Genomic DNA, 17972 nt, shown 5'->3' on the forward strand with positions numbered 1-17972 from the left:
AAGTTATGCTACATAAGCCTTTTGAAATGCTGCTAAGCGAAAAAAAAATCTTACTCAGTGTTGCTCTGCTAGCCTGTTCCCTCTCATAGCTAACTTGTATCTCTTCCTCTGTCCACACAGTCAACAACAGGAGAACCAGGAGTCTGCAGTGTCAAAGCTGGAGGAGGCAGACAGTAAGGCCCAGTCCCTACAGACAGGTAAACAGTTGCTAACCTTCTACACCCAGTTATAGTCTCACAGGTCCAATCCTAACTTGAGATCCGCATGTATACTATCCCAAACCTTTGTATAAATGCCCCCAATGTGGCACAGTTAAGGCTCGCTTGGTGTCAACACACTTCTCAGCTGGCAGTATGTCTTTATGTTGACCCAGAAGGTAGCATCAGATGGTGGATTCTCCTCTGTCTCTCTCTTTCTATCTGTCCTTTTGGCTGGCTGGCTGACTACTGCCTAGTGAGTGACTAATCCAGGCCTGTCAACACTGTCCCAGTCCCCGCCCTATGCAGCCTTCTCCCTGCTCTAGGACTGACAGTCCCTTGTCACAGCACATCAGCTCGAGTCCAGGCCCAGCCACTCGCCCTAGTATTGTAGCCTGCTGAGGAGAGAGAGGAGAGAGAGAGCTTATAGTACAAAGGCCCATGCTTAATTATGAGGTTTATGCTTAAAATATAATTGTATCACCATATGAAATTGGCAGCCAGGTTGGCAGTAGATGGTTATGATGGTTAAATGATCATAGCCTAATAATAGATACCCTTTGAAATAGTACCATTTGGTACATAAAGATACTAACAATTTTATTGGGTATTTAAGAAATAGTAAAAACAAACTATCAGAAAAGTACTAACTACTAGTATGTAATTTACTTACAAATAGCAGCTGTAAGAGGACTGTAAAATAAAGTTACCAGAGTTGTCTTAGGTTGTGAAACCTAAGATGTGGCTTTTCTAGAAGCCTTACCTCATGTAGCTGGAGGCAGAGAGGCCTCACTCAGTCCTTACAGGAATCTATAGAGGGCAGCATGTTAGGGCCTAGCAGTAGTACTTCTTCCATCCAACCACCGCTGGTCTGTATGTTAGGGCCTAGCAGTAGTATTTCTTCCATCCAACCACAGCTGGTCTTCCTTCAAAATGCTTAATTTGGTTTTTTCAGCACTTGAAGCAACTCAGGCAGAGCTTTTGGACCTGAAGAGCAAGTATGACGAAGAGTCAACATCAAAGTAGGTCCCAGTTCCTTTACTTCATGCTGTTGCATTTGTGACACACACGCGCACACTCTCGAAATCCCCAGAGTCTTGGTTGCTGTGCGCCTTTGATTAGGAGATTTTAAAAAACGCTGTGGTTGCCATCTGCAGTAATTGCACCTGAATCTATGGAAAATCTGATCCCCTGTAATAACCCACCTCATTCTATAATCATACATCACATTACCCTTTCATACTCAGTCATGTTCTCTCATCTGATCCTAGATCAGTGTACTGCTAGTCATCCAGCCCTGCCCACCCTGAAAGGAATGGAATATAATGTCTATAATTGCTCAACATAACGATGCTGAGTACAAAGTAGTCCCCAGGATTTATCACTGTTTGGCTCTATGATTCATATCAAAGTATTCATAATCGACATGGAGGCTTCTTAGCTCTCTTCAACCTGAATGAGTGGGAAGAGTTGTTGTTGTAATAGTGAGGAGGAGGGTGGAGTAGTCTGGGATGGGTAGAAAATTGTTAGTTACAAGGTTTAGTGTGTGTGTGTCTACTAAATACACTGTGGTTACATGTACTGTATGTACATACAAGGTGTATGTGTGTGCTCGCGAAGTAAACTAAAACAAAAGTTAAAATTTGAAATATTTAGTAACCTGAAATAAAAATGCAAACGAAAAACATTTGTAAAACTATACTGAAACTGTTATATTTGATGGCAAAATGTATTAAAATAAAAAACTTCATAAATTATGTTTAGTTTTAAAAACTGTATTCTAAACTTTGGGCAAAAATCTAATGGCGTTTTCAAGCTTCTGAATCTGGTGGGTAAACACTGACAGTAGATACGCAAAAAAAAAATGTATGTGGATACCCCTTAACATTTGTAGATTCGGCTATTTCAACCACACCCATTGCTGACAGGTTTATAAAATCCAGTACACAGCCATGCAATCTCCATAGACAAGCATTGGCATAGAATGGCCTGTACTGTAAGAGCTGTAAGAGGATGCCACCTTTCCAACAAGTCAGTTCGTCACAATTTCTGCCCTACTAGAGCTGCCCCAGTCAACTGTAAGTGCTGTTATTGTGAAGTGGAAAGTCTAGGAGCAACAACGTCTCAGCCACAAAGTGGTTGGCCACACAAGCTCACAATGGGAACACCGAGTGCTGAAGTGCATAGCTCGTAAAAATTGTCTGTCCTCGGTTGCAACACTACCGAGTTCCAAACTACCTCTGGATGCAACTTCAGCACAATAAATGTTCGTCAGGAGCTTCATGAAATGGGTTTCCATGGCCGAGCAGCTGCACACAAGCCTAAGATCACCATGCGCAATGCCAAGCATGGGCTGGAGTGGTTTAAAGCTCGCCCACATTGGATTCTGGAGCAGTGGAAACGCCTTATCTGGAGTGATGAATCACACCATCTGGCAGGCCCACGGACAAACCTGGGTTTGGCGGATGCCAGGAGAACGCTACCTGCCGCAATGCATAGTGCTAACTATAAAATTTGGTTGAGGAGGAATAATGGTCTGGGGCTGTTTTTCATGGTTTGGCTAGGCACCTTAGTTCCAGTGAAGGGAAATCTTAACGCTACAGCATAAATTGCCATTCTAGACGATTATGTGCTTCCAACTTTGTGGCAACAGTTTTGGGAAGGCACTTTCCTGTTTCAGTATGACAATGCCCCTGTGCACAAAGCGAGGTTCATACAGAATTGGTTTGTTGAGATCGGTGTGGAAGAACTTGACTGGCCTGCACAGAGCCCTGACCTCAACCCCATCAAACAACTTTGGGATGAATTGGAATGCCAAATGCGAGCCAGGCTTAATCGCCCGACCTCATTAATGCTCTTGTGGCTGAATGGAAGCAAGTCCCCGCTGCAACGTTCCAACATCTAGTAGAAAGCCTTCCCAGAATAATGGAGGCTGTTATAACAGCAAAGGGGGACCAACTCCATATTAATGCCCATGATTTTGGGATGAGATGTTCAACGAACATGGCGAGCACTGAGAACAGCTTGTGAAGTTGCTGGAGCCGGTCGCAATCCACAACGACCAACTTGTTGACCAGTGACTGGGCCAAGCTAGAGCAGCTTGTGAAGTTGCTAGAGTCTTTCACAATCAACACCGACCAACTTAAAACTAACAGCCAGTCACTGTCTTGATCTGGTGCCGTGCCTTCTCAACCTTGAGGCACACTTGCTGTCAACTACTGTTACAAAACAGTTGGCACAGGTCCTCCTGAAGTCATTGCGTGAGTGCTTCGCATGTATACTGAATCCTCCGACAGCTATCTTCGATCCAACCCCCAAGCTTACGTGATGGACCCAAGTGTGTCTCTGGCACTTTGCTTAACAGAGATGGAGTCTTTTGTACTTCAGCAAATCAGAGAGTACAGCCGTGTAACAGCAGGACCCCAGGAAGATGCCAGCACAATGAATCGAGCAAGAATCTGGACCACAGTACTTCAGAAATAGCTTCCTCGCAACAAATTGTGTCTTGAGGGTCAAACTGACTGGGCATTAAGTGTCCCGTGTGAGCTGCGGAAATACCTGGGATAGGTACAGAGTCACCTCTCCACTTCTGGCAGGCAAGGGTGGTTGTTTATCCAAAGTTGTGCCCTGTGGCACTGGATGTGGTTTTTGCCCCTGCATCCCAACCGTGTGTGGAGAGATTATCTTCTTTCTGTGGTCAACTGTCATCAGGCTTGAGGAACCAAACGACCACCTATCTGGAACGCAGAGCCTTGACGATAAACCAGAAAATCTTGTTTGGTTGAAAAGAAACACACACACACACAAGCTGGCTGGCTGGCTGGCTGGCTGGCTGTGAACTAATAGAAGTGTTGTGTTAGTTATGTTTTTGCTGTTGCAGCTGTTTTTAAGAACCCTATTTGAAGGGGTTAGTTAGTGATGCATATTACATAAAGGGAAAGGGTGATAGCTAGTCAGTTGTACAACTGAATGCATTCAACTAACATATCATGCCAAATGTGCCATGACTTCATTTGTTGTTTTTTCCTCTCTTTGTCAGATAAAGGCAAAGGTACTTGATTATTCTTACATCTACTACTAAAGTCAAAAAAACATTGAATTGGTGTTAACCTGGGCAAGAGCGTTTCCTTCCACCAAATTTCTTGCATTAGTCTAAGTCACATTAGGATTGATTTATAATTTAAACCTAACCAAACCAATGTAATGGCTTAAGCCTGTGTTAGCACAGGCTGTGCCATTGTGAACTTAAATGGCTCCTAGCCTCCCGCGCATAGGCTACTTTCTGTCCCTAACACTAAAACTAACTAAATAATATAAAAACGAAATAGAAATGAAACTGAAGCTAAATAAAATCTATTAAATCAAATGCTATAAACGAACTGATACTAAACTGAATTTCAAATAAAAGTCTAAAATTGAATAGAAATAAAAACTAATATTAAATCACATAACTATAATAACCTTGGCGCATGCATACAGCTATGTATGTGTCTCTATGGCAATGTGCCTATGCCCATATAGTGTACAGTACGAACTAACATGGCAGACTCTCTCTGACTGTAATATCGGTGTCTGTGGCACTGCCTGTGGTCCCGGGACAGGCAGTGCGCAGGCGGTAATTTGTGTGTCAGCCTGTCACAGTGGAATGCTGCCTGTTGCTGCGCCCGGCCGCACACCCACACTCCTCCTCTTGGTCTCGCGTAGCTATTTCAGGGTCCATATCCCACCCAGCCAGGCTCCTGGAAGCAATTTAATTATAGCAGTGCTAACCAAATGAAAGGTGCTGTTGCCAGGCCATCTACGCAGATAAAAACACTCACACCCGGGTTGCTTTTGAAGTGATCCAAGTCCCCATGGTATTGGCGTCAGTCACACGTACACCGTTTCTGGTCAGCAGTGAGAGACATAGGATAGAGATGTATGTGTGTACGTGCTCACGTCCTTCAGATAGAGAATGGGTTTGGCTGTGACTGTGTGTATATTTGCGCATGCTTTGCATACTAAGAATGTGCTCTTTGAGTTCAGTGCCTTCTGTCTGGCAGACAGTGCTGTTATAGTAAGTGTGTGTGTGTGTGTGTCACTCTGATTGTCTTTCAGAACTAGTGAACCTTGTCTCTTCTCGACGCTAAACACCAGCGCTGCTCTGTTTCAGAGGAACAGAACAAGTTCCCCTTCTCAAACACTCCGCATTAGAGTGACAGCTTATTGCTGCAGCTCTCTCTCTCACACACACACACACACACAGAGGACTGTATCTTCTCTCTGAGCTGCAGCTAGCTCTCTCTGTCCTCCCCCTTCCTTTCACCATGTAGCTGAATCTGGGCCACTGTATTCTTGTCCTGGAGTTGCCCTGCTGACTGCCGTGGCCCTGACTGCACTGCAGTTTCTACCCACCACTCAATTCTCTGTCTACAGGTTTGGAGTCTGTGTTTAGAGTTGCCCTCTGTGACAGGCCAGCACTGTTGGGGCTATAGCTACAGGTCTGGAGTCTGTGCTTAGTGGTGGTCTGTGACAGCTCTTCTGCTCTGGGCAGGTTGTCACAGTATGGAAGTGCCTGGCAGACGTAGGCAGTTTATCTAGACACTGACAGTGTCTGCCACAGTGACGTCTCATGTGGTCTAGAATCTAGAGAGTATTGTGGGTGGTCTTATGCTGACCTGTCGTCTGGTGATGTTAACTATGGTTTGCACAAGGAGGTGTGTAATCTATAATCTGGGAGTTTAGTCTTCTATAGTTCCTCATCCCGGACGAGCCCCCAGAAACGAATGCATCAATTTGGAGGCAACTGGACCTTGGTGACTAGTGGTTTGCTGTCTCTCTCTACTCCTGGTAGAGTGCAGTTGGTGGTCAGAGAAAAGCACTGCTCTCTCCCAGGTGAGGCGAGAGTGGATTCTCCTGCTCGGGGCTTCCAGGAGACTGACTCTCACCTCACACAGACAACCTGCCCCTCTTTACAAAGACATGACTGAACTCTATTCCTCTCACCTGAGGGAAAAGGATACTGCTTCATTGAGTCTCTTATCAGAGCAGGGAAAACGTTTTGCTACTGGTCATTTGACCATCATAGTTGTTGTTTTTCCTGCCAACGGTGACGTATTATTGTGGTGAAGTTCAGGAGCATTATGTGCTAATATATAACTTACTCATAACATAGTTGTATGTAACTCTATCTTCTCAAATGACTTAATTCAATTCTGTGGCTTAGAGGTCTAGAGGGCTTTCGGCTCGTTTCTTGAAACACAAGGCTTCATTTTGTGAGTGCAGTGATGTCATTTGACGAACAGGATGTGATTGACGAAGGGAGGAATTCTATCCTCTGAAGTAGACCATTTAGGTAGCGCTTATCTGTCACCTCTGATGAAGTCACACACAAAGACCGACTGACTCTGAAACTGCCAGGATCATTTTTAAAACATTTTTTTATCTATCCAGGTTGATTAGTCTTCACTGACCTGGATCTAAAATATTATTATATCCAAGATGGATCTAGGGTCAACAAATGTACAAATATTGTCCACATGTTTCTAAATTTAGGGTTTAAACCCAAAGTGGGTCGCGACTTAAATGTACAATTATTTCATGAATTACTGGAATTGATTTGGCCAAGTGCAACTGCGCTCATGGTTCAGAGCGGTCTCTGCTTAGTTTGGCAGCTGCGCGAGTGGGAGAGGTAGAGGGAGATGCCCGTGTGCTTCGCTGTTTACAGGTTATTTTTTCCGCAATTTTCTTGAAGATCACTCCGCGACCCACACGCTGCAGCACTGTCGTTCAAGCCACTGACTTGTTATTAGTGATGGGCATTACGGCTCTTTAAAAAGTCAAACTATGATTGGTGTTAATTCAAATTCAATTATTTAATAAAATCGTACTCTACCTTAACCACAATGTATTTAAAAATGCATTGGTTTGTTATGAAAAATAACGCTATTAAACATTTGCGCTTAAAGTATAACTTTTGAATGTATATAATCAAAGTGCATATGAATCTAACCATTCAAAACGAATACAATCTGAACAGCATAATATAATATTGCACCATATCAAAGAAAAATAAATAACAATTTGCAAAACTGCAGCATCCCACTTAAAACATTAAACTGCTCTTTTCTCTCTTCTTTATTACCATGTTATAACCAGCAGCACACAGCAATACTGACCATATTTGCATTTGAGAGATTTTCATTCAGAAATGTAAGCTGCCTCACTTTCGAGGAGCTGATGCGGTTTCTTCTCGGAGTAATTATTTGTCCCGTTTGAGAAGACCCTCTGAGGGAACGGAAGTGGCCACTATGCAGTCTCCCTGTCTGACTTTAGTAAGCCGTGGGTAGACAGAGGCCTTGTTCTTCCACCAGCTGAGGATCTGCTGAGGCTCCTCCAAATAGGATCGGACCTCCATTATGGCATCTGCTGAGGGATTCCTTCATGCTGCATCACCAGCTGCGCTCTCGTCAAACAGTAGACATTTGTAGCACTACTGCTGGTGCTTCTGCTCCATCTGATCCCTCTTCTTCCTGTTGCCCTGGTCCCTGAGCCAGCTGACTGCTGGGGCTGTCCCTCCCTGCTGCTGGGGCTGTCCCTCCCTGCTGCTGGGGCTGTCCCTCCCTGCTGCTGGGGCTGTCCCGCCCTGCTGCTGGGGTTATTCTTTGAAGAGCCTCATCAATCGTTCTGGCATCACTGAAGGCTAACTTCTTAAACCTGGGGTCAAGTGCAGTGGTTTCTGATAGCATGTGATTATATTCCATTCTGTGGAACTTTCTGTCCATTGATGAACATAGGGTGTCCATCAACTCTGTCACATGTCCTGTGGTTACATTTGCTTCTCTCTGGCGGCTGGCTGTGATTCGCTGCAGACCCTTACACAGGAGTATCATTTTTTTGGGCTGTCACATAGCTGAAAAGAGAACAGTAACTTATTAGTTCATGTTTTGTCTACTGATACTACATTCTCATCTACTGCTCATATACATATATAATACTGGATTAAATAATGATGTAATAACTGCTTACTGTACCTCTCCACTGATCTCCACAGTGACCTGCTCAAAGGGTTCCAGGACTCTGCACACCTCCTCCACCACCTCCCATTCCTCTTGGGTCAGAGCATCAACATGCGTATTGACAATGGCCAGGATAGAGATGATGGCATCCTTTAACTCAAGAAACCGCTTCAACATATAAAATGTTTAATTCCACCTTGTAGTGCAGTCATGTTTAGGCCTCAGCTCAGGCATCCCCATCTGGCGTTGTGTAGACTTTAGTTATTCAGCACCCACTGTGCTCCTGTGGAAGTATTCCACAGCTGCTTTCACTTTGTCCTCAGTGGGCTTCATCACCTTCAGAGCATCTCTTACAATCAGGTTGATTGTGTGGGCAAGACATGGATGATGGGTCCATTTTAAAATGTTCATGGCTTTGGTTATGTTAGACCACGTTACCATTTACTTGCCATTCTCTGGCCACTCTCAACAGTTCCTCTGCCAAGTTCACTGAGGTGTGTATGTCTAGCAGTCCAGAAGGCAGCTAGACATCAAAAAATCTTCCATGAAGTGACATGTAACTGACATGTAAGAAGTGGTTACCCTACATGTCCAGCAGTCAGTGGTAAGGCAAACTGCAGTAGCTTTTTGGACTCTTTCCCGCACTGAAGCTGGTGTGCTCTCATACAGTTGTGGAATAAGTGATTTTTAAAGGTTTTTCCTGCTAGGAATTGTGTACATTGGATTTAGACCAGTGCTATAATTTCTAAAACCTCTGTCCTCCATGATAAAAAATGGTAGTGGCTCCACCACTATCACTAGCCGGCCCGCTAGATTCTCGAAGCTCCACTACAGCTAGCTTCACAGTTGGGTGCACAGTTTGCATATGCCAGTGTAGGTTGTGCATAGAACCAGCTTTATTTGAGATTTTGTTTTGGCAAATTCTACACTGTGCTCTAACATTGTCTACATTATCCAAATGCTACTGTGCCTCCGACTCATTTTCCAGCTGTTGTTTTCAAGCTGTCCTTCCTCTCTCTCCTTGGCTGCTAAGTGTGTGACTGAGTGAGTTGGCTCGGCCTTCCCTCACGCATCTTTGGTTCATTGGTTGGCACTGTGTCTGACAGGAACGACAGGTGAAGCTGTTAGTCTGAGCTTGAGCATTTAGGCCTATATTATTTTTTTTTAAATTTCTTTGTATTACTTCATTCTATTTATAACTTATTTTTAGAAATAGATTCGGCTCTTTTGATATGTGCGAACGACCCATCACTACTTGTTATTCCCACTCTTCACCGCTGTCATGAAATTGACTCATGCTAGCCACTAGTTCTGACTGAGCTCAATCATCATGAAACGCAAATACAGTGATGACTTTTTGTCTCTTTCATACAAACTTTGAGAAATAACAAGGAGCGCCCACAATGTGTTTTGTGTGGGGAAGTGCTTAGTAATGAGTCTCTCAAAACGAACAAATTAATAAAACGACACGTCCTGACCTAACATCCAGGCACAACATGACGGTAAACCCAGGGAGTTCTTTCAGAACAGGACAGAATGCTTCAGGAAACAGTGCTTCGAAAGTGGAAAAGTCAACTAGCAAAGCATTGTTGTCATTTTATAACAGATGTAAGCAGAAATAAGGGAGTACTATCTCATAGTAGTAGATGTGAGTTTCTCTTTCAAACAATACCCTGGCCTTGTAAAGTTACACAGCTAATAGCTAACGTTAGCCAAAGCAAGCTAACTAGCTACTGAGAAACAGTACAGATGAAGATAAAATTGTCAGGCCTACTGTACATTTTACTGTAGAAATGATTGAAAACAAGTCTTGGTTGGAACTGTTACAAGTAATACTTTTTCTCCTTAACTGGAATAAATTGATTGAAGCAAGATGCTTTTTGAGACAAACACTCACACAGTTCTGGGTTGCTCATCTGCAGCAGAAAGCAGTAGATGTTCTGAGCCAGTTTGGCACCACATTCCTATGCAAGTCAGGGTTCTCAAGTGCAGAAACAGTGTCAATGCTGAGCATGACCTCAGTGTTGCACTGTCAAAAACTGAGCCCAGAATACACATGCTTGTTGAAAACTTCAACCAGCCTCACACCTCTCATTAGGATTGTGTGTAAGTCGGAAGTTTACATACACCTGAGCCAAATACATTTACACTCAGGTTTTCCCAATTCCTGACATTTACTCCTAGTAAATATTCCCTGTCTTAGGTCAGTTAGGATCACCACTTTATTTTAAGAATGTTAAATGTCTGAATAATAGTAGAGAGAATGATTTTTCTGATTTTATTTCTTTCATCACATTCCCAGTGGGTCAGAAGTTTACATACACTCAATTAGTATTTGGTTGCATTGCCTTTTTAAATTGTTTAACTTGGGTCAAACGTTTCAGGTAGACTTCCACAAGCTTCCCACAACAAGTTGGGTAAGTTTTGGCTCATTCCTCCTGACAGAGCTGGTATAACTGAGTCAGGTTTGTAGGCCTCCTTGCTCACACACACTTTTTCAGTTCTGTATGCCTCTAGGGAGAGGGAACGCAACACCCTGCTACAACTCAACTCCCCGTGGAGTGAAGAGGTATGGGACTGTAGGTGCGGGTAAGAATTTATTTTGGGGAAAGGGGCTGGACAGAACCAAAGCAAAGAAAGTTAAAGTTCTTACCCAGGTCTTACCCAGTGTCCATAGACAGTAAGTACTATGGGTTATGCATGTCCGCAGGCCTCTTGCCTAAGCACTCCCTAGGTGCCTTCCCCTTCGCCCCTGCGAACAAAAACAGAATAATACAAACAATTTCAATAATCAAAACAGTCCTTTGGACATAAACATACCTCCACAGGACCTGCTACAAAATACTTCACAAAAAAAACAGAAGCAGCTCTCTCTGAGCAGCAACTAACACAGAACATAACCATCAGCTCTCTCTGAGCAGCAACTAACACAGAACATAACCATCAGCTCTCTCTGAGCAGCAACTAACACAGAACATAACCATCAGCTCTCTCTGAGCAGCAACTAACACAGAACATAACCATCAGCTCTCTCTGAGCAGCAACTAACACAGAACATAACCATCAGCTCTCTCTGAGCAGCAACTAACACAGAACATAACCATCAGCTCTCTCTGAGCAGCAACTAACACAGAACATAACCATCAGCTCTCTCTCAGCAGCAACTAACACAGAACATAACCATCAGCTCTCTCTGAGCAGCAACTAACACAGAACATAACCATCAGCTCTCTCTGAGCAGCAACTAACACAGAACATAACCATCAGCTCTCTCTGAGCAACAACACATAACATAACCATCAGCTCTCTCTGAGCAACAACACAGAACATAACCATCAGCTCTCTCTGAGCAGCAACTAACACAGAACATAACCATCAGCTCTCTCTCAGCAACAACCAACCTAGGACATACCAATCAGCTCTCTCCTAACAAAGGAATACTGGCTTTTCTAGTCATTAAAAAGAAAGGAGGACCAAGGCACTCTTCATATAATTGATTAAAATGCCTTTATTAGTATGGCATGTTCAATAGAAACAACGTTTTTTTAAACCAGGGAGTACTCCCTGACGAAGGCCATGCAGCCGAAACACGTCGGTTTTTAAAAACTGTTTCTACTGAACATGCCTTACTAATAAAGGCATTTTAATCAATTAAATGAAGAGTGCCTTGGTCCTCTTTTCTTTTTGATGACCAATTTACCCCTTTTACCAAAGAGCACCTTCTATCTACCAAAATGTACTATTGTGTACCTTAGTAGCACTTCCCTTCCTCTTTCTACTGGCTTTTCTATCTTCAGAAGGAGTCTGTAATGGGATATAGCTGTATCCTCTGACGAGGGCGGGGTCAGCTCCAATTAGCAATGGGGGCCGACCAATCAGCTGCTTGGGGGAATTTCAGGAAGCCATCCTGAAACACACACATACAGTGGGGCAAAAAAGTATTTTGTCAGCCACCAATTGTACAAGTTCTCCCACTTAAAAAGATGAGAGAGGCCTGTAATTTTCATCATAGGTACACTTCAACTATGACAGACAAAATGAGAAAAAAATCAGAAAATCACATTGTAGGATTTTTTATTAATTTATTTGCAAATTATGGTGGAAAATAAGTATTTGGTCAATAACAAAAGTTTATCTCAATACTTTGTTATATACCCTTTGTTGGCAATGACAGAGGTCAAACGTTTTCTGTAAGTCTTCACCAGGTTTTCACACACTGTTGCTGGTATTTTGGCCCATTCCTCCATACAGATCTCCTCTAGAGCAGTGATGTTTTGGGGCTGTTGCTGGGCAACACGGACTTTCAACTCCCTCCAAAGATTTTCTATGGGGTTGAGATCTGGAGACTGGCTAGGCCACTCCAGGACCTTGAAATGCTTCTTACGAAGCCACTCCTTCATTGCCCGGGCGGGGGTGTTTGGGATCATTGTCATGCTGAAAGACCCAGCCATGTTTCATCTTCAATGCCCTTGCTGATGGAAGGAGGTTTTCACTCAAAATCTCACGAATCATGGCCCTATTCATTCTTTCCTTTACACGGATCAGTCGTCCTGGTCCCTTTGCAGAAAAACAGCCCCAATGCATGATGTTTCCACCCCCATGCTTCACAGTATGTATGGTGTTCTTTGGATGCAACCTCCAAACACGACGAGTTGAGTTTTTACCAAAAAGTTCTATTTTGGTTTCATCTGACCATGTGACATTCTCCTAATCTTCTTCTGGATCATCCAAATGCTCTCTAGCAAACTTCAGACGGGCCTGGATATGTACTGGCTTAAGCAAGGGGACACGTCTGGCACTGCAGGATTTGAGTCCCTGGCGGCGTAGTGTGTTACTGATGGTAAGCTTTGTTACTTTGGTCCCAGCTCACTGCAGGTCATTCACTAGGTCCCCCCATGTGGTTCTGGGATTTTTGCTCACCGTTCTTGTGATCATTTTGACCCCATGGGGTGAGATCTTGCGTGGAGCCCCAGATCGAGGGAGATTATCAGTGGTCTTGTATGTCTTCCATTTCCTAATAATTGCTCCCAGAGTTAATTTCTTCAAACCAAGCTGCTTACCTATTGCAGTCTTCCCAGCCTGGTGCAGGTCTACAATTTTGTTTCGGGTGTCCTTTGACAGCTCTTTGGTCTTGGCCATAGTGGAGTTTGGAGTGTGACTGGTTGAGGTTGTGGACAGGTGTCTTTTATACTGATAACCAGTTCAAACAGGTGCCATTAATACAGGTAACGAGTGGAGGACAGAGGGGCCTCTTAAAGACGAAGTTACAGGACTGTGAGAGCCAGAAAGCTTGCTTGTTTGTAGGTGACCAAATACTTATTTTCCTCCATAATTTGCAAATAAATTAATTAAAAATCCTACAATGTGATTTTCTGGATTTTTTTCTCATTTTGTCTGTCATAGTTGAAGTGTACCTATGATGAAAATTACAAGCCTCTCTCATCTTTTTAAGTGGGAGAACTTGCACAATTGGTGGCTGACTAAATACGTTTTTGCCCCACTGTACAAACTAAACCACAACACAGAAACTGGGGAATGTAACATGTTCTATAGGGTTGAGGTCAGGGCTTTGTGATGGCACTCCAATACCTTTCCTTTGTTGTCCTTAAGCCATTTTGCCACAACTTTGGAAGTATGCTTGGGGTCAATTTCCATTTGGAAGACCCATTTGCGACTAAGCTTTAACTTCCTGACTGATGTCTTGAGATGTTGCTTCAATATATCCACATCATTTTCCTGCCTCATGATGCAATCTATCTTGTGAAGTGCACCAGTCCTTCCTGCAGCAAGGTACCCCCACAACATAATGCTGCCACCCCCATGCTTCACGGTGTTCTTTGGCTTGCAAGCCTAACCTTTTTTCCTCCAAGCATAACGATGTTCATTATGGCCAAACAGTTCTATTTTTGTTTCATCAGACCAGAGGATATTTCTCCAAAAAGTATGATCGTTGTCCTCACACTTTGTGTGTGCAGTTGCAAACCGAAGTCTGGCTTTTATATGGCGGTTTTGGAGCAGTGGCAACTTCCTTGCTGAGCGGCCTTTCAGGTTATGTCGATATAGAACTCGTTTTACTGTGGATATAGATACTTTTGTACCCGTTTCCTCCAGCATCTTCACAAGGTCCTTTGTTGTTGTTCTGGGATTGATTTGCACCTTTCGCACCAAAGTACGTTAATCTCTAGGAGACAGAACGCGTCTCCTTCCTGAGCGGGATGATGGCTGCGTGGTCCCATGGTGTTTATACTTGCATACTATTGTTTTTACAGATGAGCGTGGTACCTTCAGACATTTGGAAATTGCTCCCAAGGATGAACCAGACTTGTGGAGGTCTACAATTTTTTTTCTGAGGTCTTGGCTGTTTTCTTTTGATTTTCCCATGATGTCAAGCAAAGAGGCACTGAGTTTGAAGGTAGTCCTTAAATATATCCACAGGTACACCTCAAATTGACTCAAATGATGTCAATTCGCCTAACAGAAGCTTCTAAAGCCATGACACCATTTTCTGGAATTTTCCAAGCTGTTTAAAGGAACAGTCAACTTAGTGTATGTAAACTTCTGACCCACTGGAATTGTGATACAGTGAATTATATCTGAAATAATCTATCTGTAAACAATTGTTGGAAAAATTACTTGTGTCATGCACGAAGTAGATGTCCTAACCGACTTGCAAAAACTATAGTTTGTTAACAAGGAATGTTAAGAGCAACAGTTCCAACCTAGACTTTCTATCAACTATAATTTCTACAGTAGGATGTACAGTAAGATGTATAGTAGGATGTATAGTAGGATGTACAGTAAGATGTACAGTAAGATGTACAGAAGGCCAGAATATTTATCTGTACTGTTACTTCGGGTTGCACGATGAAAAAGCCTGTGTGTGTGTGTTCTGTAATACATCTGTGTGATGTGATCAATCTGTTTATTCCAGTTCAGAATGACATTATTTATTGTATTTTAACAGCAACGGTTCCAGCCTAGACAGGTATGTACGAGTGTTTTTAATGGGGGAAAAATAAACATGATAAGATATTTATGGGTATTTCATTGTTATTAATTTTGTCTATATTGCTTTTTTGGGCAATAAAATGTACCGATATTTACGTATAGTTGCATATTTCCCTAAAGCTTGGGTCCCAGGAAAACACAGAATTTCTAATTTGGGTCCCAGGCTGAAAAAGTTTAAGAACCCCTGGTTTAAACACACATTATAGGCCTAATGGTTTTGTTACAGGGGTTCACGTCCAGCTATTTAGAATGTAACACTAATCACGTTGGGAAAACACTAGATGTTTGGAATTGGCTAAGAAAATGTTTTTCCAGTCTTTCGTTCATTGAGAGATGTTGTCGTCTTTGAGGCAGAGAAGAGGGTAAGTGGGATAGAGGGCCCCGTAGAGAGAAAGAGAGGGAAGGAGAAAGGGAGCAGGGATGGCAACAGTTTACTGAAGCTCATTATACATTCACTCCCTTTAACACACTTACTTTACATTGACAGAATGCCCACATACACACACCATCAAACTCCCTACAGAAGCGTGGAAGATCACCCACGTCCTGTGTCCACACATACACACACACACTGTCTCAGTGCTCAGACAGAAGGCCTTGTACCTTATCAATGGCTCCTTGTTCAGTCTCTGAGGGCGAATTACATTGGAGCTGAGAGTGCGCCCTGGAAACCAGTCCCCCACCGCCACAGTACCAGACAGCACTCTGTGAAGACCGGGTGTCCCAACAACATGCCTCTCTTCGCCTACACCTCCTCCTCACTTCCTCTCTGGCAGGGCCATCCTCCTCCCTCACTTCCTCTCTGGCAGGGCCATCCTCCTCCTCCCTCACTACCTCTCTGGCAGGGCCATCTTCCTCCTCTTCCCTCACTTCCTCTCTGGCAGGGCCATCCTCCTCCTCCGCCCTCACTTCCTCTCTGGCAGGGCCATCCCACTCCCTCACTTCCTCTCTGGCAGGGCCATCCTCCTCCTCCTTCACTTCCTCTCTGGCAGGGCCATCCTCCTCCCCCTCACTTCCTCTCTGGCAGGGCCATCCTCCTCCCCCCTCACTTCCTCTCTGGCAGGGCCATCCTCCTCCCCCCTCACTTCCTCTCTGGCAGGGCCATCCTCCTCCTCCTCCTCCCTCACTTCCTCTCTGGCAGGGCCATCCTCCTCCCCCTCCTCCCTCACTTCCTCTCTGGCAGGGCCATCCTCCTCCTCCTCCCTCATTTCCCCTCTGGCAGGGCCATCCTCCTCCTCCCTCACTTCCTCTTACTCCCTCACTTCCTCCTCCTCCCTCACTTCCTCTCTGGCAGGGCCATCCTCCTCCTCCTCCCTCACTTCCTCTCTGGCAGGGCCATCCTCCTCTTCCTCCCTCGCTTCCTCTCTGGCAGGGCCATCCTCCTCCTCCTCCCTCACTTCCTCTCTGGCAGGGCCATCCTCCTCCTCCTCCCTCACTTCCTCTCTGGCAGGGCCATCCTCCTCCTCCTCCTCCCTCACTTCCTCTCTGGCAGGGCCATCCTCCTCCCCCTCCTTCCTCACTTCCTCTCTGGCAGGGCCATCCTCCTCCTCCTCCTCCTCCCTCACTTCCTCTCTGGCAGGGCCATCCTCCTCCTCCTCCCTCACTTCCTCTCTGGCAGGGCCATCCTCCTCCTCCCTCACTTCCTCTCTGGCAGGGGCATCCTCCTCCTCCCCCCTCACTTCCTCTCTGGCTGGGCCATCCTCCTCCTCCCTCACTTCCTCTCTGGCAGGGCCATCCTCCTCCTCCTCCCTCACCTCCTCTCTGGCAGGGCCATCCTCCTCCTCCTCCCTCACCTCCTCTCTGGCAGGGCCATCCTCCTCCTCCTCCTCCCTCACCTCCTCTCTGGCAGGGCCATCCTCCTCCTCCCTCACTTCCTCTCTGGCAGGGCCATCCTCCTCCTCCTCCCTCACTTCCTCTCTGGCAGGGCCATCCTCCTCCTCCTCCCTCACTTCCTCTCTGGCAGGGCCATCCTCCTCTTCCTCCCTCGCTTCCTCTCTGGCAGGGCCATCCTCCTCCTCCTCCCTCACTTCCTCTCTGGCAGGGCCATCCTCCTCCTCCTCCCTCACTTCCTCTCTGGCAGGGCCATCCTCCTCCTCCTCCTCCCTCACTTCCTCTCTGGCAGGGCCATCCTCCTCCCCCTCCTTCCTCACTTCCTCTCTGGCAGGGCCATCCTCCTCCTCCTCCTCCTCCCTCACTTCCTCTCTGGCAGGGCCATCCTCCTCCTCCTCCCTCACTTCCTCTCTGGCAGGGCCATCCTCCTCCTCCCTCACTTCCTCTCTGGCAGGGGCATCCTCCTCCTCCCCCCTCACTTCCTCTCTGGCTGGGCCATCCTCCTCCTCCCTCACTTCCTCTCTGGCAGGGCCATCCTCCTCCTCCTCCCTCACCTCCTCTCTGGCAGGGCCATCCTCCTCCTCCTCCCTCACCTCCTCTCTGGCAGGGCCATCCTCCTCCTCCCTCACCTCCTCTCTGGCAGGGCCATCCTCCTCCTCCCTCACTTCCTCTCTGGCAGGGCCATCCTCCTCCTCCTCCCTCACTTCCTCTCTGGCAGGGCCATCCTCCTCCTCCTCCCTCACTTCCTCTCTGGCAGGGCCATCCTCCTCCTCCTCCCTCACTTCCTCTCTGGCAGGGCCATCCTCCTCCTCCCTCACTTCCTCTCTGGCAGGGCCATCCTCCTCCTCCCCTCCCCCCTCACTTCCTCTCTGGCAGGGCCATCCTCCTCCTCCCTCACTTCCTCTCTGGCAGGGCCATCCTTCTCCTCATTTCCATTCCT

General features: G+C 45.6%; 1 protein-coding gene across 4 annotated transcripts in view; it reads left to right on the top strand.

Annotated features, from left to right (window-relative positions):
- The window catches only part of LOC139423154 (homeobox protein cut-like 1), a 247218-nt gene that overhangs the window by 164434 nt on the left and 64812 nt on the right, over positions 1 to 17972 (top strand). For all 4 annotated transcript variants that reach the window (XM_071174851.1, XM_071174853.1, XM_071174854.1 and 1 more), the window contains exons 7-8: positions 121 to 197; positions 1153 to 1219. In XM_071174851.1, the coding sequence (XP_071030952.1) occupies positions 121 to 197; positions 1153 to 1219 (144 nt within the window). The remainder of the gene's footprint in view (positions 1 to 120; positions 198 to 1152; positions 1220 to 17972) is intronic.

This window comes from Oncorhynchus clarkii, chromosome 12, assembly GCF_045791955.1.
Source record: "Oncorhynchus clarkii lewisi isolate Uvic-CL-2024 chromosome 12, UVic_Ocla_1.0, whole genome shotgun sequence".
Taxonomy (NCBI): Eukaryota; Metazoa; Chordata; class Actinopteri; order Salmoniformes; family Salmonidae; genus Oncorhynchus; species Oncorhynchus clarkii.